This window comes from Plectropomus leopardus, chromosome 3 (assembly GCF_026936395.1).
Source record: "Plectropomus leopardus strain MGB_pleo_1.0 chromosome 3, ASM2693639v1, whole genome shotgun sequence".
NCBI lineage: Eukaryota > Metazoa > Chordata > Actinopteri > Perciformes > Serranidae > Plectropomus > Plectropomus leopardus.
In genome coordinates this window covers 25420430-25441352 of record NC_142178.1, presented here as the reverse complement: position 1 = coordinate 25441352, position 20923 = coordinate 25420430, and the positions used below count along the sequence as shown (strand labels likewise).

Genomic DNA, 20923 nt, shown 5'->3' with positions numbered 1-20923 from the left:
CAACGTTAGTGCCCTTTGACCTCAGTCAGAGATCTCACCCAAGTCTCTTATGGGGTGCATGAGGTCAGTGATGTTGATCACAAGAGTAAAAAAGGGAGGAATTGTTCTGGAATATTATTTACTGTGAACGTATTAGGATGTCATCATGTAAAATGATAGTAATTGTATGAATGTATGATTCGCTTATGATCATGGTTTGGTATTTGTGGAGGACTCAGAGGACGTCTGACGGTTCAGACATTGTAGATGTTTAGCCTTCAATGTTAGACACATCTGTATGATGTGTGACATACACTATTTAAGACTGAATCATTCTTTTGTTACTTTAAATTTTTGGTATGTCTTTGTCTATGAACATGCTCTACAAAACACTTCCTTCCAAACGTGTCACCTCACAGAAGTTTGTCAAGATTGCTACTACTACTACTGGATGAGAAGCTCATGCTTTAACAGCACAAGATGTGTATTAATGCACCATACACTCCAATGGTGCAATTGTTGGTTGGTTTGTTGTCTATCATTATGATTTTGCAGAAAAACTACTGGCCCAATTTTCATAAAACTTAACAAAAAGGGTAAAACATGGACCAAGGAAAAGCTCATTCAATTTTAGAGAGGATCAGAATCATAGGGCAGATACACAAATTACTTTCACTTTCATTAACATTGTGAGATAGGGCATTTGGCCTAAGTGCGGTACTGTTCATCTTAAATCCAGTCCAGTCTGTGCTCTCTGAATGCTCTTTTATTGATGCCTGCAATGTGTCCATAGAGTTCACAAACACTGTCAGCCCCTATTTGCCCAATATTTGCTGTAATCTGTCTCATTCAGCTCTGGCTTGGTGGGTGTTGGCATCTGTGTGCTATTATGTTGATGTTGACAACTACAGTTCATATACTTATCTTCATATTTTCTTTTATCTATTCTCTTTAAATTGAAAGCACTTTGAGGTATATATGTGGAATTGCCATTGTCATTGCTTTTGCCTGTGATCTAATTTCTTTCATATTTTGTAGTGATAAACAATCCAGTGTATCTTAAACTGTAATAAGGATAGATAAACATTATTTCATCACCACACATATAAAGATATCTGTTCATCTATTCACCATTTTTAAAACTGGCCTAAACATGTTTCCGTCTGCATGTTTACTTTTGAAAAACAACGTGAAGCAAGAGATATAATGATCTTATCAGACCAATTTCTCTGTTTCTTGTAACTTTAAACCATTTCCCTCTCTGGTCCATATTTCATAATACTTGTGTATTGGTGTATACTTGTGTATTCATGTATTTTTTTCACCAAAATTTGATTGTAATTTTAAACCATTGTGTGTTTTAAATTTTGTTTTGCATGTTTATTTGCTCTCTAATTGACCACATTTTATAGCAAAAGCTGATGCCCTTAAACCATAAGCATTTGAAATAAAAGGCGCGACACTGCCACCTCCTGATAAAAACGCATTTGCACACCACAAAAATAAAGCATCACATGATCTACTTCCGCAACTCATGCTGACACACTCATTCAAAATATCTCAGGGAAGTAAAAATCGTAGCTGATGGTGTTCAAGTAAACGCTGCATGAAAAGGCACATTGATTAGTTTTTGCTCGCCTTGTGTGAGGAGGACTCATCATGGCTCCTCTCAGACCTGGACACATACTGCCGCTGCTGCTCCTGTTTGGACAAACAGTAAGTAACGTTACCTCTGGACTTTTTAAAGGGTTTTATACACTGTTGATGAGCCATACCTGCAGCCTCGCCTTAATAACATTAAAACTGCTCAAAACCAGTCTGATAAAAAGCCCTGCTATCGAAATTAAAAACAAAGGATAAGAGCTTGCTGCCAAATGGATTGCCATTTCCTCAAATACATAAACACTTATATATCTTAAAGCGAGTAATTATTGACAGAACTTAAGGCAAGTTAACACCATTAATGTTGAGTTGAATCAGTTCAGTAAAAGAAATGCAAGCTTGTTTCAGATCTAGATGTGTCAAACTCGTAAGTACACTGTGTGTGTGTGTGTGTGTGTGTGTGTGTGTGTGTGTGTGTGTGTGTGTGTGTGTTTCCAAATGGTTAGTCGTGGGTCCTCTCTAAATGGAGTGGCTTGTGAACAGATCCATCATCTTGAATTTTCATTTGTTTATTTTAGAAGCATGTTTTATTTATTAGTGTTGTAAATCTACATTCTGTTTCACATTTTGTTAAATATAACTGAATATGTTGTAATTTATAATGTTTGGACTTTGAAGCAATGACTAAAGAGATGTCTGGATTCAATAACTGGACCAGTTGGGAACCACTTTCACATCGAAGTATTTCAAGTACATGATGGCTGGTATTTACAGTACAACCTGTGTTTGACAGTCAAGGTTGCCATGTCTAAGTGACACATCCTTAAAGTCAGCTGAGATGTCAGCTCTGCACCATAAACAGGTGAAACTTTAACCACATTGTGGAACACCACATAAAACTGACTCATCATGACTTGTGTGTTGGCCTGCAGCTCGGGGCACCTCGTTCATTCAGCGTGGATTACCAGAGCGACTGCTTTCGGAGAGATGGGGAAGAGTTTCGTTACATATCAGGAAGCATCCATTACAGCCGGATCCCCAGAGTCTACTGGAAGGATCGACTGCTCAAGATGTATATGGCGGGACTGAATGCCATCCAGACGTAGGTTTACTCCGTCTTTACTCTTGGTTTGTTGTTTCAGTCGCAGGCTGTTGTTGGGTTGGTGCTGTGTTTCAATGCAAAACTAGTCAAGGAGGAGAGTTTTAAACTTAGGTTAGAGCAGGGGTGTCCAAACTTTTTTGGGGGGCCAGATTAGATGATGTGAAAATACCTGGGGGCTTGCTGCTTTGCACAACATAAAGGTTACTTTAAAAAAGATCTATACAAATGAGCCAACTGGAGCTGTTTCATCTTTCAATGAAAAACTTTTCACTCCTGAAAGCAGCAGCCCCTGCTGTCGACTTTACGCTTTTTTGCCACGGCCATTTCTGCTGCCATCTGCAACCTACCTACTTGGTGTATGTCTACAAACTGTATGACAGTCCCACCCTTGCAAGGTAAACCGGAGAAATACAAAATAAAATAGCTTGATTACCCAATTTTTTTTTTGCTAATAATATTTGCATTCATGTTAATGCTCATTTTCTGACATATTTTAATTTTTGAAAAAAATAAAATCCTGAAATTAAAACTTATTGTCAAATACACCTGCAGTAACTCTGAGAACCTCAGAGGGGTCACAGACCCCCTGTTGAAGACCCAGGGGTTAGAGGATTGAGAGAAACCTGTTCACATCGCTGCTGGCTCTCCAAATGTTTGCATGTTGTTGTGCTGCAGTCACTCACCAAAATAGATCATTTATAAGCAATCACATGTGCTGCAGCGTAGTGATGTTTAGAGCAAAGCAACAGAAGATTATTATTTTGAATAATTTTCTAAGAAAAAAGGTCTTAATTTTCTGGTCCCAGCCTCTCAAATTACAATAATTTCCCTTCTGTTATTTTAACTTGATTATTTTTACTTGAATAAGTTTTGGACTACCAATTTGACAAAAAAAAGCCATTTGAATATGTCGCCTTGAGCTTTTAAAAGTTGTGGTGGACATTTTCCCCATTTTATGACATGATTAGATGCTTAACCTAGAAAATGGTCAACAGGTTAATCTTCAGTAAAATGAAAATAATTGTCTGTTGCAGCTGTAATGCAGCAAAGCCACCATGTGCATCCTCCTGCTGAAAAGAAAATCATCTGGGATGTTAATGTGCATTTTCTACGGAATCCCAGATACTGGATTAAAAAAAGATTTGTTTCATATTTGCTAAATACATTTGATTGTCAGTATTATTAACCAGGTACAACAAGCGATCGCTTTTGACAGGCTATCAAACCACTTAAAGATCCATAAACCTCACCAAAGTGCATGTATTAACAGTGTAGTGGACGGAAGTAAATTACCAATATGCCGTGTCACACTGCCTGTCTATACTTGACATAAACCTACATGCTTTAAAATTTGGACTGGATTCTTACACTCTTTGGTAAGCTTAAACCACCCTTTTTTTTTGTTTGTTTTAACAAATGCACCAAGGACGTCCTGTGAAGTAGTACTGATCCAGAGTTGACATTGCCGGTCTCTTGTTTATATGAGCCAGTCACAACCTACATAAGTAACTTGACTGTATGTTTGCTTAAAGACTGATACTTTTTTTACGTTAAAGGTACATTCCCTGGAACTACCACGAGGAGTCTCCAGGCCGGTACGCTTTTAGTGGAGATAGAGATCTGGAGTATTTCCTTCAGCTGGCCCAAGACATTGGTTTAATGGTCATCCTTCGTCCTGGACCGTACATATGTGCAGAGTGGGACATGGTGAGTGCGGTTGCCAGTAAATGTACATATTATGAGTTATTGATGAAACACTGAACATATTGAACTCTTGAGTATCTCTGTCTCATGCTACTTTGTATTTCTACTTAAGCACAATTCGGGGGGAAATGTTTTCTTTTTCACACCACTGCATTTATCTGACAGCCACAGTTACCAACTACTGTGATCATCAAGATTATACAGACAACATCTGATCAACTTGTGGAATATGATGCATTCATTGACTTAACTACCCAACAGCATATAAACTTGTCAAAATGATAACCTCGGCCAGCTAAAACATTTAAATGCAGCTTACGCAATAATGCATGAGTAAAAATAATCTAGTAGTATAGTAACATAAGTACATGTGATAACACTTTTCAGGGGCTGCTGTTGCTTAATATCTCAGTACTTCCTCGATACTTCCTCTTTGTGGAATACAGTTTAATATAGAGGGATGATGCAGTATAACTTCATTATTTTTGTCCACTAGTTCCAAACTAATAGATTTATTGTTCAGTAATCAAGGAATCATGTGAGTCATGCTTTAGTTGTAGTGGTGGTGGTTGCACAAGTGTGTAGTTTAAACAGAATATGTCTATGGGAGAAGTATTAGTGTTCTCAGCATGGTGGGCACATGGATGGGCAGAGGAGGATTATGCTGCAGGAGTGGTTTTAGATGCATCTATGGATGTTCAGGTACCTTTTATCCAGTATGAGAACCATCCAATCTGTTGTAATTTGTTGTCAATTAAAGCTGACTGCAAACATTGTTCTTTACATAGGAAATGTGTACAGAGGGTGTCTGATTTACCATTTAAGCTGCACTAAAAACCCACAGCTGTTGTTTGTGTTATTCTGTCACCCAGGGTGGGCTGCCTGCCTGGCTTCTCAACAAGAAAGACATTGTGCTGCGGTCTTCAGATCCAGGTGAGAATCAGAGAAAAACAGTATAAATTATTAAATATAGTTGCATTGCACGCTACAGTTCACACAACACTGTAATTTGTGTATTTCAGATTACATTGCAGCAGTAGATAAGTGGATGGGGAAGTTGCTGCCAATGATAAAGCCCCATCTCTACCAGAACGGTGGTCCTATCATCACTGTTCAGGTGAGTGTAGAGTCCTTCACTACATTACGTTTTATGACCATACTTAATTCAGTAATGGGAATAACATCTCCTTCCTGCTGTGTCGGTGTTTTGTAGGTGGAGAATGAATATGGCAGTTATTTCGCCTGTGACTACAACTACCTGCGTCACCTGACCAAGCTGTTCCAGTCTCACCTGGGCAACGAAGTGGTGCTCTTCACCACAGATGGAGCTGGGCTCGGCTACCTCAAATGTGGCTCAATTCAAGGTCTCTATGCCACTGTTGACTTTGGGCCAGGTAAGTGTCAAGTCAGTGCAATGTTCAATTTACAGCAAATAGTGATCATTGGTTAAAAGTTTGGTTAAAAGCAACTTTAGATAAAAATTACATGATGACTTATAGCAGATAAATCTTACAGTGTCTTGTTTTTTTGCACATTGACTTAATGTCATGTGTTCGATGAGTCAGAAGTCACAAGGAAGTCACATAAATACATCTGATACATGTATCTTTATCTGTCAGGTGGAAATGTAACCGCTGCATTTGATGCACAGAGACACGCTGAACCTCATGGACCTCTGGCAAGTACTTCACATGATAGGTTTTACAAATTTAAAACTACACTGCAGTTTCCTTTAGACAATCACATGATTTTGTCACGCATTAACAGGTGAACTCTGAATTTTATACCGGCTGGCTGGACCACTGGGGGTCACCTCATGCCGTGGTGTCATCTGCCATTGTGGCCAAGTCCCTCAACGAGATGCTGGCCATGGGAGCAAATGTCAATATGTGAGTCTACAGATTTCTATGAAAATTTTAGACCATGGACTGTATATATAAATGGACATGTCAAAGTACATATCAAAATCAATTTGTTTCCTCATCCCGATAAGCGAATCGGAACCACACGCCACCACCATCCAAGAGTCTAAATTTAGCACAAATTTAGTGTAGCTGACAGGAAGGCGACTGGAAATGTCTGCGCCTGTATCAGTTTACAGTCTATAGTTTAGACACAGAGATGCAGACAGATGGAGGCATACAGAGTTTCCACCTACAGCAACACTGTGGCATTCGCAAAAGTTCATCAGCAAGTGCTGGAGATGTAAACAAGAAAACAAAGCCAGGCAACAAAAATTATAATGTACATCTGTCAACACACTAAGAGAAAAATAATTTTTCAAATAAAAGTTATAAGAATCTATTTTTGCTTTATTTCTGTCACCTCAGTTTAACTTCTCTCCTCACAGGTACATGTTCATAGGAGGAACAAACTTTGGATACTGGAATGGTGAGTGCACTACTACAGACTGGTTTGTTGAGATGACATAATCTTTTTGAGTGACTCACAGCAAATCCACTTGGATCTTTCTTTTTGCCAAAATGATGACCTTAAAAAGAAACTCACCCTCTGATTACCTCTTGATACCTCAGGTGCCAACGCACCATACGGCCCGCAGCCAACAAGCTACGACTACGACGCCCCGCTCACAGAAGCAGGCGACCTCACGGAGAAGTACTTTGCTATTCGAGAGGTGATAAAAATGGTGAGGACCCAAGTGCAGGCCTCTAGTTTGAAATATCAGTTCAACTGTATTTTGTGTTCAATTTTGTGGTTATCAATGTGCCATTTCCATAATTGGCATTTTTTTATTTTTTCATAGTCATCTGGAAGAGCTAATGTATCTTTTCACAACAGTACCACAAGATACCAGAGGGACCAATACCACCAACAACTCCGAAGTATGCATATGGGACTGTTGTGATGAAAAAGGTGGGTAGTCAGTGGACACACAGTGTGATTTTTTTATAAACTCACCATTCCAAGACTTTTTGCCATATGAGTTGAAGCATTAAGTGCTAAAAAGCAATCTTCCACAGCTCCAAACGGTAGCAGATGCCTTAGAAACTCTGTCTTTCTCCGGCCCTGTCAAAAGCATGTATCCTCAGACTTTCATTGATCTCAACCAGGTAACCTTTAACTTTTTCTGTGGTGAAAAAAAAACAGTATTTGTCATTTGATGTTTACTTATTTAGTTTGTGATTTGTTTAAGTGTGTTACTTTCTTATTTGTCCTGTAGGCCTTTGGTTATGTGCTGTACAGGACCACTCTTCCTGTTAACTGCAGCACACCGACTCCACTGTCATCTCCACTGAACGGTGTCCATGATAGAGCGTATGTCTCAGTGGACGGGGTGAGTCTGATCGTTCCTTATCAGATATTACACACACATCCATGCACATGCCTTTTGTTGTTTTTGCTTTTCAGCAGATCAGTTAAATGTAAGGCTGACCGTCAAACCTCAATATGCATGCCAAACCTTATTATGTATAAACATGGAAAAAATGTAGATTTGTTTATTTTCATAGTAAGGTATAGAAAAAAGGTATTGTTTCGGTATCTGTACTGAAACTTGGGTTTTTTTATTTACACTAGTACAGAAAAATGCAAAAAATATACCTAGTCCTAGTAAAAATTTAGCAAAGTCTGATTACTTCAGAGATAACCATGCTGATTTCTTCTCAAGGTGGCTGTGGGGATTCTTGAGAGAAACAAAGCCATAACTGTGAACGTGACTGGGAAAGCTGGCAGTCAGGTGGACATACTGGTGGAGAATATGGGCCGAATCAACTACGGAAAAGACATCAATGACTTTAAGGTTGTTTTTTTTCCGAACCACATTTTAAAGTTACCATATGTGCTTTGACATATACTAGGTGTCACAAGGTTTAAATGGATTTCAGATTGAGAAATGTACAAGCCTAAAAATAGTCACGATAGATTAACTGCAGCAAAATTACATTTTATATTTAAATTTTACAATCACACAATGCAAAGTAAAACTCAGACACTAACTTTGTTTATATATAGCGCCTTTTATACAAACATCTAGCACTAAAGTGCTTCAGATAGCAAAATTAAAATAAATCCAGGTAAATAAATAAAGATAAACAACAACAAAATGAGAATTTTATAGACTAAAAATTAGAATAATGAAACTGTAAAATACCACCCATTTCATAAAGGTCTAGCATGTATGATTCAGGGAGATGTATTGGCAGAAATTGAATATAATGTTAATAATTACATATTTATCAGTATATAATCTCATGAAACTAAGAATTGTTGTGTTTTCATTACCTTAGAATGAACTGTTTATATTTGGAGAAAGTCCTCACCCACAGAGTCACCATGTTGCTTCTACAGTACCCTAGAAATGGTCAAAACAAGCACTGGCTCTAGTTTGAGCCTTTTGTGTTTTCACATCGGCCACTGTAGTTCTCCCACACACTTGGCACACAAGATAAGTTTCAGCTGGTTGCAGTCTGCAACTGCACCACAAGATGGCACTAAATCTCACACATTTAAGTCTGTCGGTTTAAATATCATTGTCAGTTGTTTGCATCCACAATTATGTCTTTGCAGTTTCCAACAAGCTGGGATGTCCATATCAGTTCTCTTCTCTTCCTGTCTGGTGTCTGTACTGCACAGGGCCTGGTGACCAACCTGACTCTGGGGAAAGATACGCTCACCGGCTGGACCTCGTACAGCCTCAGTATCGATGAAGCGGTCAGTCAGGGCCTCCTGGGTACAACGAAACCCACAGACCCCCCTCAGCCTGCTGTTTCCTCCCTTCCAGCCTTCTACCAGGGAAGCTTCATCATTCCTGACGGCATCCCAGACCTGCCGCAGGACACCTACATCAAGCTGCCCAAATGGAGGAAGGCATGTGACCCATATAGGGGTGTTTTCATTTGGTCAGAATTAAAGCGATTTTGCCCTTAAAATATATACATCTTCACAATATTAATGGAGCATCAGAAGAAAACTTGATTTTATGTGGGAACATTTTTCTTGACCCCAGGTTCACAATCGCTTTAAATTTGTTTTGAAACCATTAGGTAATTAGATAAGACCCCTGAAATAAAATCAATTGCCAAGAATTTTGTCAACAGATTAATCGTTAAAGTCATCCATCATACAAAAATGCTGGTTCAGTGTACATGCTGTTTGATCCTTTAAAGATATTCCTCATTTTAAACACAATGCATATTAAGAGTAATTGCTAATTAGTCCTTTGTCGTTTTTTCTGATTTTTTTTTTTTTCAGGGACAAGTTTGGATTAACGGCTTCAATTTGGGACGTTACTGGCCAACTCGAGGCCCTCAGGTGACCCTTTTTGTTCCTGCAAACATCCTCAGCACAGCTGCACCAAACAATGTGACTGTGCTGGAGCTGGAAGCGGCTCCCTGCAGCTCAGGGCTTTGTAGTGTGGAGTTTACTGACACCCCCATCCTGAACGCAACAGTCCAGTCTGAGAGCAAACAGCACAGGAGACCCTTCACTAAAGACAGTTTGTTGTGATGATAAGGGAACTCACTGCTTCACACATACAAAAAAAAATCTATTTGCACTCTTATTTGCTGATGTACAAAGTCAATCAGCACGTTTTGTGAGCTCGATGAATGTTTGATTTTAAAAAGCTGCAATATGTGAAAGATGGTTAATTTTGGACATGACATTAGTGATTAAATGTGTCCTTATGAGCACTGAAGAAATGTGTTTGTAGCCAAATATTGAATTTGACATCATACCAACTGTGGGCATCTCTACCTCAGTGATTCTATGTAACATTTTTATTTACAGCCTTTTTCTCACTTCACAAAGGGATTATTGTTAAATGAAGCACTGCCAAGATATGACAGCAGCCTCTTTTTCAGAGAATATTTTATTTTTTATGTGAATGACACATCAGGGAAGTAGCATAGGTATCATCATACAACTAGAGACACATTGTTGGAATACTGATGTGCAGCTTATATTAATTTCATAATTTGCATAGAATCAGAACCTGTCTGATTTAACTCATGTAAAGCATTTGCCTTTTAAAGCAAAAAATAAAAAACTATTTAAAAATACTCCAATGATCCCCTTTCTTTTTATGTGACAATATGCGAGTTAGATATACACATATGTTAATTGTTTCTAATTGTTCAATTCAATCACACATTGCCAGAAAAGTCTGGTGATGAAATGTCCTTTATTCATGTGTTTTGCTTGAACACAGTCAATTTGAAAGATGCTATGTTTGAAATATTATATTGTTCATTTTATTAGTTTAACACAATATTTTATGCATTTATTTATTTGACATTTTTATGTATATTTTTAAATACTTAATGAATTTATTTTATATTTGTAACATGAACACAGTCAATTTAAAATATATTTGAAATATTGATTTGTTAATTTTATTTTAAAAATGAATTTCATTTAATGCATTTTTTTTCAATTCAGAATCTTTAAACTTGTAACTTGTCAACTTGTTTAAACTATGTAATTTAATCGATCAATTTAAAGATACTGAATCTAGTGAAGTAGTAAAGTATAATATACCCAATGGAGATTAGGTGAAGGACTCTTAAAATTAGTTGATAAAATAAAACATCCAAAATAAATTAAAGTTCACTTAGTTTCACCTTTCAGCTGATAGTTTCTGGTGTTTCTGGTGTACTGAGGCCCTCTAGTGAACATCAGCAGGAATTACAGGCGGAGTGCAGACAAAACAGACTAAAAAGTTTTTTTTTTCCTTTTAATATTATTTTATTGTTTTATTTTCATGCATTTATCCAATAGACCTACCCAACTGTTAATGTGTGTGTGTGTGTGTGTGTGTGTGTGTATGTGTTTGTCTGTGTGTGTGTGTGTGTGTGTGTGTGTACTTTTACTCCACTGTACTGTTGTCTACACTTGCCATATGTCTTTATCTATGATATCTTAACTATATAACCAATGATTAGACTGATGGCATAAATATCTTGGGACAATTTAGTTAGTGTTGGGGAAATTAAGTTCGTCTCGGGAGTTTTGTAAGTTGTAAAAGTCATTGTGTTAAGCATGTACTTTCTTTCTTTCTAGACAGCATGTTTGTAAACACATTTAAAAAAAAAATAAATAAATAAATTTGCTTCGTGTCTGGGCCCCATTCTCAAGCTTTAGCTAGCGTATTTGGGCGTCCCTTTTCTAATCTTCATTATGTCTCTTGAATTGCACTTGTATCTTTTAACTTTTTTGTGAATAAAACTTAACTGATCTTCTCCCTATGGATAAGGAATCTTATCTTAAGCTACTCTTGAAGTCTTGAAAAGATTAAAACTAGGGGATCTAAGCACGTCTGCCCCACCTGGACCCCTGTCATGTCCTATCTCAAACTTAAAAAATAAAATCCCGTCCTGCCAACTCAGGGTGAGCTATTTTGTGTGTTTACGGGGGAATAGGATGGGAAATGTTACCCCTATTTCTTGGAAAATCGAGGGAGGGGGGGTCCGCTGTCTTACTTCTATCTTATTTCCAACTAAAAACGTTTAAGATATTGAACCGTACCTGACTGATTTATCTCTGTTATTTTTAATTGAGCCCCGCGGGGCTATATCTTATCTTTTTTTTTTTTTTTTTTTTAAAAAACTCTTTTATTTACATCAAAGAAGTCAAACAGCAACTGTGGTTCAAATAATTAAAAAAAGGCAACTTTGTGCAAACAAGAGGTATCCAAAGTCTACTGTAAACCAGCGCCGCTAAATAAATAAGCTTTGCTGTAAACACTTTAAAGGGTGAAAAAGTCTGCTATCGTCACTTTGAAAGTGCACCAATCACAGCAAGGCACAGCGCTGTAAGCCAATAGGAGGCCACTAAGAGCACTACGTAACTCTTGCTGTTTCACAACACAGGAAGTGCGTGAGCAGATATGGCGGCAGTGTTAAATACCAGCGTCGTGAAGTTAGCATACTTATTTGGTAGTTTCACACGGTTTTTTTACGAGTACTCTTGAACATGGGGTAGTTAAGTTATCGTCCGCTTAGTGAAATAAGTGTATTTAAACTCTGACACCATGAATTCGCTCTCCTGGCTGGAGCCGCTGAGCGCCTCCGTGCATGTAAACACTGTAGCATTGCTCGTGTTTGTGCTCGTGTTTTATGTAATAAAAGCTTATCAGAAACGACGCTGCCTTGCTAACATCCCGCCAGGTCCGAAGCCGTGGCCGGTAGTCGGTAATTTCGGCGGTTTTTTCATCCCCTCTTTCATCCAGAGGAGGTTTGGGCTGCAGTCACACGGCACAGGCAAAAACGCGACGGTTATTTTAACGGAACAAGCCAACGTTTACGGTAACGTGTACAGCATTTTTGCAGGGAGTCAGCTGATAGTTGTGCTCAATGGCTATGAAGTGGTGAAGGACGCTCTCTCAAACCACCCCGAGGTGTTCTCCGACAGACCAGATATCCCCTCTATTACCATCATGACTAAACGCAAAGGTAAACACCTCTCCTCATCTATCCAAACACATGAAGTCAAATAAAAATCGTGGAATTTCAAACAGCACTAATGATGTTTAAGGCTGAAAGTAACCTGCAACCAGAAAGTATTCAAAAATTGTTCAGTGAATTTCAAAACGCAGGAGCATACCAATAGAAAGGTTTTTGTTTGTCTATCCGTGTAGTTAAACTATGGAGCAGTTTTAATGTGGAGCTAAATCAATTTCCATACACACACAAGTTTAAAATAATGTATTAAAATCTGTTTTTCAGGAGGTGCAGGGATGGACAGTCACCAGGTTTTTACAGGGGTTATTGTTTGTTTATTTTTTAATTATTTATAGTTTTTTTTCCCTTGTTTCTGTAAAAAACAGTGAAAAAATTGTAGATATTTGTAGATATTTTGAGTATGTGGGTGTAAGTATATGTCCAATTACTTACAGTATACATTTAAATGAATAAGTATACAAAAATAATGAGTTATAAATAAAAATAAAAAACAAAATATGTTTTTTACTTCTTCTCACTCCTTTTGCATGTATAAATCAAGTCTTCATGTGTTTGACCCTTTGTTTTTCTTTACGTTTATCATTGGCTGTAAATATTACGTCGTCGTCTGTTTGCTTTTATACAATAATTTACTTTTTACTTGTTCGAAATGAATCAAAATGAAATCAAATTTAAATGATTTTAAATTATCCTTATTTGTATGGTGAGTAAACATTAAGCACGTAGCCTAATGGAGAGACACAAATAGTTTCCTCTCTGTTTGATACAGTCTAAACTAGTGAGTCTAATAAACCCTGCAGTATGTTTCTGTTTAATAATAGGGGTACGGGTCAGTAGAGATGAGTGTTTGTATATTAGGTAATATATTTGTCATAATTATTTACTTATTGTTAATCATTATTCTAGATGGTTGCTTCAATTAGATTATGGTGGTGTTTTCGTTTGCTAGTTATTTTTTTAGGTTAATTATTATTTAAGTGAGCAAATTTAGGCATTGCATAATTATCATTTTGTTTTGTTTGTGAAGTGGGTAATATGGGGCACCTGTAAGTGCGAAGATAAGAGGGCAGGTATAGGACAAGCTACACTTGTTGTTTTTTGCTCCTTTGATTGCTTGCTTGTTTGTGGATTATCATCATTATTATTATTATTATTATTATTATGAATTGCAGGAACTTCTGTAGCCTGCTTACATCAATAAATCAACACCTCTCTGAAACAGTTTCAATCAATAACTGGACTTTAGCATATAAACATTTTATGCAAGTAGAATTTATGGTGGCACTGTTATATTAGACTCCATCTGGTTAAAAGGTGGACCTGATGTACTGCCAACTGACTGTACACATTTACACATTTCATTATAGCTATATTACAGAGACAGAATTTTCAGATTGCAGATAATAATAATTTTCATTATCAATTAATCTGCCTTTTTTTATTTGAATTTTTTCTTCCTTTAATCAATTACTCATTTACTCTCTATTTTTTTTAAATGTCAAAAATACTCATCAGAATCTCAGAGCCAGCGAACAGTTCAAAACCCACTCCCTCTCATTTTATCATTTTAGCTGCAAATACTTTCATTAAAAAGAAAAAAAGAGACATATGTGCCTGCTGTTAAAAACAGTAGTGGTAGTAGATGTAGTAACCTTCTGACAGTATAACTTTATTTATTATGCATTTATGGATATGTTGCAGTTTGATAATGCCATAAAGATTAAAATGAAAACTGACTAAATGGTCTGTCCCTTTTCTGGTTAAATTGAACTTTAGGAATAGTCTTTGCACCTTATGGGCCAGTGTGGAGAAAGCAGCGCAAGTTCTGCCACACTACACTTCGAAGCTTTGGCCTGGGGAAGTTGAGCTTGGAGCCTTGCATCCTGCAGGGTCTGACTTCCATCAAAACAGAGCTGCTGCAAATTTACAAGGAGTCTGGTGTCATCGGTGTGGACCTGGCACCATTGATCAGAAACGCTGTGTCAAACGTCATCTGCTCACTGATCCTGGGACAGCGCTTCGATTACAAAGACTGCGAGTTCGGCAACATGCTGAGCCTTATGGATCGTGGGCTGGAAATCTCTGTGAACAGTGCTGCAGTCCTCATCAACATCTTCCCACTGCTGTACTACCTGCCTTTTGGGGTGTTTAAAGAGTTACGGCAGGTGGAGGGAGAAATCACAGCGTTTCTGAAGAGATTTATCGCAAAGCACAGAGAAACATTAGATCCCGACAACCCGAGGGATCTTGTAGACATATACTTGATCGAGATGTTGGCCCAGCAAGCTGCCGGAGAGAAGGACAGCAGCTTCACCGAAGACTATCTCTTTTATATAATTGGAGATCTCTTCATTGCTGGCACTGACACCACCGCCAACTCAGTTTTGTGGGTTCTGCTCTACATGGCCTTATACCCTGATACCCAAGGTAAAAGTAAAAACAGTCCTCTGCAGACTGCTTACATGCCATTGTGAAATTAAGGACTTGGTGTTCAACCCCATTTTCAATAAAGTTTCAGATGCTGTGTAAAACATAAATAAAAACAGAATGCAATGATTTGATAAACTTTTCTGACTATATTCAATTAAATACAATGCACAGACAAGATATTTAATGTTCAGAATTATAAACTTTTTAATTTTTAGTTTCATTCTAAATTTGATGCCTGCAACACGTTCCAAAAAATTTGGGATAGGGGCATGTTTAGCACATTGCAACATCACCTTTCCTTACTCAGTACAAGTTTGGGAACTGAGGACACTAATTGTGGATGTTTTGAAAGTGAAAATCTCTCCCATCCTTGTGAGTGTGAGTTGTTCTTAAGCTGTTGGATTGTGCGCCCACACAATTTATCATAAAGTGACCTGTAGCCTTTTGAGGATGCCCCTTTCATATGCAGTAATGACACTTAAACCAGTTTTAGTTAACCTGTTTACCTGTGAAATGTTCCAAACTGGTGTTTTTTGAGTATTCAGCAACTTTCCCAGTCTTTTGTTGCATCTGTCTCAACTTTTTTTGGAATGTGTTGAAGGGCACCAAATTCAGAATAACTGTATTTTTAAAAAAAAACAACAAAAACAATAAGGTTTATGACTTTGAACTTCACATATATTGTCTTTGTACTGTATCCAAATGAATGTTGATCAAAACAGATTTGCATATCATTGCATTTTGTTTTTATTTATGTGTTACACAATGTCCTAACTTTTTCAGAATTGGGGTTGTAGCTTGCTGCAAAATTGACGTCATTGACACTGGAGTGGAGCGTTGAGCGCGTCACCTGTGATATCTGAAATACCTCCAATTGGATTCTGTCCTATTTTGATAAAATTATAGTTATTCTATCTTTATTGGCCAACCAGAAAGTTACCCCTGCTCAGAGTTTCCATGTCAGATTTTCAGTGATTTTTTTTACACAAGGTTTTGATGAATAAAGATAATAAGAACAATAATAAACAATGATATGCATACAAAAAACAAAGTAGTAATGATTTAATTACAGTATAACCAATTCTGTAATACAAAATAGAATTTCGTTATACAACATTGCAGAGCTTTATAGTTAATGTTTGAGATTCTGTCGTGTAAAATTTATGCTGTAGAGCCAAATGTAAGGTGTTTTTAGCTGTGCACAAATCATGGCCATTTTCTACAATAATGGAAACTCTTTGGGGGAAGTAAATTGGAAGTCTTGCTGTGGAAACCCACGTCTCAAATACTTCCTTATTTTAGGACAACAAAATGTCTGGCAAGATCATGCATTTAACCACTTCTCCAGCTGTTTTGCAATCACCTTTATCAGCACATGAAAACAAGCATTTTACTTCCACTTTGAAATTATTTTAAGTGTTTCCAAACACCACACTTAATTTTACTAATTTTTTGAGATGAGGACTTTATTAATCATCCAAGAACAAAGTGCTCACTGTTGTTTCTACTGTTCTGATTTCAGACAGGGTCCAGGCAGAAATTGATGCAGTCGTGGGCACACAGCGGGACCTGTCTTTGACTGATAAAGGGAGTTTGCCTTTTACTGAAGCCACCATCATGGAAGTGCAGAGACTGACTGTTGCAGTTCCTCTGGCTATTCCTCACATGGCCTCTGAGACAACAGGTAAACTTAAGGGTCCACTGTGTAGGATTCAGGGGCATCTATAGGGAGAAATGGTATATACTATTCTTAACTACATGTTTTCTAGTTTATAATCAACTTGATGAGAATCGTTGTGTTTTTGTAGCCGTTGAATGAGGCATTTATATCAATATTCAGAGCAGATACTCCTCTATAGAGTCAGCCGTCTTGTCTCAGCAGTAGCCCAGAGCGGAGAAATCAAACACTAACTCTAGATAGAGTCATTTAAGTTTTTACATCAGCCACCATAGTTCTCCTACATGGTTGGCACATGGGAGAAGTTTCAGTTCTGCAACCTCACGGCTAGATTTCATCAAATGCCTCAAACGGGACCTTTAAACAACACAGATGACCCCTCGTGTTTCCTCCCACCCTCTGTTAATGCTCAGAGTTTCAGACAATAACTGCATATCAAGCAGAATAAAGATCTACAGAGGTACATTTGGTGATGGCTTTGTAATTGTTTTTTCCCTTTTTCAGAGTTCAGAGGCTACACTATTCCTAAAGGAACAGTTATTGTGCCCAACCTGTGGTCTGTCCATAGAGATCCCACTCTTTGGGATGACCCAGACACTTTTAACCCAGAACGTTTCTTAGACGATGAGGGAAATTTGCTCAGGAAAGAGTGCTTTATACCATTCGGGATTGGTATGTTATTTCTTTCTCATGGATTTAATAACTGAAACACTGATCTTTAAATTAATTAAATTCTCCGTGCACCAGGCGCTCATGATTTCCCCCCGTGTATCCCTCAGGTCGCAGAGTGTGCATGGGTGAACAGCTGGCGAAGATGGAGCTGTTCCTGACGGTTTCCAGCTTACTGCAGGCTTTCAGATTCAGACTCCCAGAGGGAACGCCTCTTCCTTCCCTGAATGGGCGATTTGGACTGACACTGGCACCCTGCCCGTACACTGTGTGTGTGAGCCCTCGTAGGTGAAACAGCAGGTTATTTGGTTGAAACAGATTTTCTGAAAACCAAGGACACTTACCTACCAAGATGTGTTCAAAGGTCTGCTGCAGTTCGGAAATCAGCACCAGTCACCAGCCAAATGCTGGTAAAATATGCAAGTGGCTGCTAGATCTGCTTCACTAACCAGCCAAAAAAAAAAAAAAAGATAATCTATGTAGTGGCCGGTAGATTTTGGAATCAACCAGCCACATTTGCAGGTGGACAAAAAAGTTAATGTCCAACCCTGGTCTCCTAGAGAGAGAATGCAATCTGTGCAATGTAGAAAAGGTATTTTTTTTGTCTGGAATATAGCTTTCTTGCTAATGCAACTGTCGCTGCTTATTATTTTTTATTATCAGTTAATTTATCAAGAATTCAAGCAACCATTTAGTCCATAAAATTATAAAAGCAATGTCAAACACCCATCAGAAATGACCACAATCCAAAGAGGTGTTTCACAATTAGTAATAATTTTGCAATGATATGATCCAGAACAGCTACGAAAAATCTTCTTTAGGAAGCTGTGGCCAGTAAATGTTTTTTATATTTACTTGATAATCAAGTATAACTTAAGATATATTATCCAAGCTCTGTTGATTTTTTTACATCAGCTCAGTCTTGATTACCAATGAGAGTATTGTATGCCAGATGCCTTTTATTTTAAGGATACCTGCTGAATATCTGTCTTGATATTACATCATTTTACTGTTTTATGATGCATGCCACTGACCGACAGAAACCAGCACACATATGTCTATATTATTATGGCATTAGGGAAAAAAGAGTTCAGCCTAAAGACTTTAAAAGTATATATGTTACCTAGAGACTGATTATTGGCATTGTTTCAGTAAAACAAGTTTATTTTTACAATGATAATAATAATAATAAATATATATATATATATATATATATATATATGTGTATATATATAGCCCTTTGAGGACACATCAGACGTCTTTCTCGCAGTACAGTGGAAGAAACCCTTTGTTCAATGTTAGAGTCTTTGTTACTGCTACAAAGAACTTGTTTTAAAATGCCGCTTAGCAGTTCTCAAATCACTGTAAACCACTTATTCCTGAAATAAATACTGAAAAGGAGCTTGTTCTCATGAGTATTTACTTTTGATACTTAAAGTAAATTTCCTGGAAGTACTCGTGGGTGATTCCTCAACTATTGTGATTTTTGTGTTCCTTGCAGATTTTCTTTTTTTTTGGTCAAATTAAGATGACACAAAAAGGAACAAACAAAATTTTATGTTAGGTTTACATGAGGTTTATGCATTACCTCTTTTGTCATTTAGCCAAACGTACGACATTTAGTCCTGCTTGATTTTGATTTAATATTGACTTCAAATACAAATGACACATAAAAACATTTTAATGAAATGTATCAGAATACAGGTGTGTTCAGACAGACACTATAAAAAATGTGCTTTCAACATTAAAGCATATTAAAGTATGTTCTAGTGAAAACCCAAAATACAAGTATGAACCTGAAAATTAGAATAATGTGGGACCCTTAACCCTTTGAAACCTGGTGTGACGTCAGTTTTCCTGTGCTGCTTTCAGATGCCTTTCACAAGTACTTGTATCTTTGAACCCAATAATTGGTGCAATTTCTTTAAAAAACAGAAAAGCCAAAGAGCAGCTTGGTAAAAAATGTTTCACTAATTGCAAAAAAAAAATAGATTTAGAAATTATTTATTTTTTAATCTGGTGTAAAATGTCAAGGGGAATTAAGAAAAAAGCTATGGAAAAACTACATTTATAGCTTATTGTCATTATTACATATTTAGAAGTATTTTACAGAATTATTAATTATTATTTTCCCAGGCCATTTAATTTTCCATTTTCTGTTTTCTTTCTTTCTTTTCTTCTTCTTCTCGCTCCCTTTTTTTTTTTTACTAATTTGTAATGGCTCATTTCCCCTCCTCATGTTTTTGAAAGAGTTAAGTAAGGGATCTGAGAACCTCTTCCATTATTGGTCATGTGTTTAAATAGTACATAATAGTATAACTCTGGTCATTCTTCGCGCAATTGCACTTTTACTTTTTCATTTAACATTGTGCTGTTAATCATTTTGCACTTTCCCTGTGTAGTATTTTAAATGCATTTTTTTATTCAGTGCTAATCCTGAATGATCGGATTCTCTTAGGTTGCCTTTGTGTTTATATTTACTAAGTTAATATGTAACGATGACAGCTGAGTATATCTGTGTGAAAGGTCACTTAAGTGTCTGCGTGATCACGTGACCGCCGACCTTCCTCTCCTCGTTGCCTCGGGTCTGTTTAGCTTCAGTCCCCCTGACGTCCTGCAGCAGGTGACAGAAAAATCATGGCTTTCTTTACTCACCAAATCTGCAGAGGTTTGTCGTCTTCGGCTGTCAGAAATGTTGTCATCAAGCATGTGACGATCATCGGCGGTGGACAGATGGGTGCAGGAATCGCACAGGTAAGAGACGAAATGGACTTAGTCGCTATTTAGCCATGTTGCTAACAAGTAGCTTCATTGCAGCTAGTGAAGTAGCTGCTCTGACGCTGAGCCGGCACGCTTAACAAGACCCACATTTGCAAAACTAACCAGTCAGTCTTCATTCTTGTAAGTCTTTTCTTTCGTAAAACCGAGAAATAGCATTTGAAAACGCATTGGTGTCGTGTACCAGTCGTGAAACCTGCAAGTTGTTCCATAACTTCAGCATAAAGGCTTATGAAATAAATGCTTGTCGTTGACTTTAAAGTTTTCCTTACAGTAAATGGTAGTTTTTATTCTCACTGCATAATCAACCATTGATTCCTCCAGGAAGTCGTGTTGAGAAAGTTTGACAGTATGACAAGACACGTCAAGCTTTCACCTCAGATGCACTGCAGGAAACATATTTACCCTCAAGGTGTCTCTCTCCAAATATGGTCTGAAGTCAGGGTGAAGTCAGGTAAAATGAGACAAACAAGGTTTTACATGTTGGGCTCTTGAAACTGTCAAGTATATACACTGGATTGATTTTAATAACTTGAAGAAGTTTGCATTGTACAGCTGTAT

General features: G+C 37.5%; 3 protein-coding genes across 3 annotated transcripts in view; all 3 read left to right on the top strand.

Moving 5' to 3' along the window:
• The first annotated feature begins 1473 nt into the window (after positions 1-1473).
• glb1 (galactosidase, beta 1) lies at positions 1474-10407 on the top strand. The gene is made up of 16 exons (XM_088075953.1): positions 1474-1695; positions 2514-2683; positions 4240-4390; positions 5260-5320; positions 5410-5504; positions 5601-5781; positions 6007-6065; positions 6155-6276; positions 6738-6778; positions 6922-7034; positions 7187-7261; positions 7369-7458; positions 7569-7682; positions 8016-8147; positions 8981-9214; positions 9599-10407. The coding sequence occupies exons 1-16, from the start codon at positions 1639-1641 to the stop codon at positions 9851-9853; spliced, it is 1950 nt and encodes a 649-aa protein (XP_087932079.1). The 5' UTR covers positions 1474-1638; the 3' UTR covers positions 9854-10407.
• A 1812-nt stretch (positions 10408-12219) lies between these two features.
• On the top strand, positions 12220-18985 carry cyp2u1 (cytochrome P450, family 2, subfamily U, polypeptide 1). Its single transcript, XM_088075942.1, has 5 exons — positions 12220-12798; positions 14584-15234; positions 16760-16921; positions 17420-17587; positions 17695-18985. The coding sequence occupies exons 1-5, from the start codon at positions 12378-12380 to the stop codon at positions 17874-17876; spliced, it is 1584 nt and encodes a 527-aa protein (XP_087932068.1). The 5' UTR covers positions 12220-12377; the 3' UTR covers positions 17877-18985.
• Positions 18986-20155: 1170 nt separating this feature from the next.
• Positions 20156-20923, top strand: part of hadh (hydroxyacyl-CoA dehydrogenase) — a 38940-nt gene continuing 38172 nt past the window's right edge. The window contains exon 1 of the mRNA XM_088075948.1: positions 20156-20338. Within this exon, the coding sequence (XP_087932074.1) occupies positions 20222-20338 (117 nt within the window). The 5' untranslated portion in view covers positions 20156-20221. The remainder of the gene's footprint in view (positions 20339-20923) is intronic.

What these genes read in the sequence shown, in the direction of transcription:
- glb1 (XM_088075953.1), top strand. Translation starts at nt 1,639, where the DNA reads ATGGCTCCTCTCAGACCTGGACACATACTGCCGCTGCTGCTCCTGTTT. An exon ending in TGCTCCTGTTTGGACAAACA is followed by an intron (nt 1,696 to 2,513) that starts GTAAGTAACGTT and finishes GTTGGCCTGCAG; the next exon opens with CTCGGGGCACCTCGTTCATT. An exon ending in GTCCTATCATCACTGTTCAG is followed by an intron (nt 5,505 to 5,600) that starts GTGAGTGTAGAG and finishes GGTGTTTTGTAG; the next exon opens with GTGGAGAATGAATATGGCAG.
- cyp2u1 (XM_088075942.1), top strand. Translation starts at nt 12,378, where the DNA reads ATGAATTCGCTCTCCTGGCTGGAGCCGCTGAGCGCCTCCGTGCATGTA. An exon ending in CATCATGACTAAACGCAAAG is followed by an intron (nt 12,799 to 14,583) that starts GTAAACACCTCT and finishes ATTGAACTTTAG; the next exon opens with GAATAGTCTTTGCACCTTAT. An exon ending in CATGGCCTCTGAGACAACAG is followed by an intron (nt 16,922 to 17,419) that starts GTAAACTTAAGG and finishes TCCCTTTTTCAG; the next exon opens with AGTTCAGAGGCTACACTATT.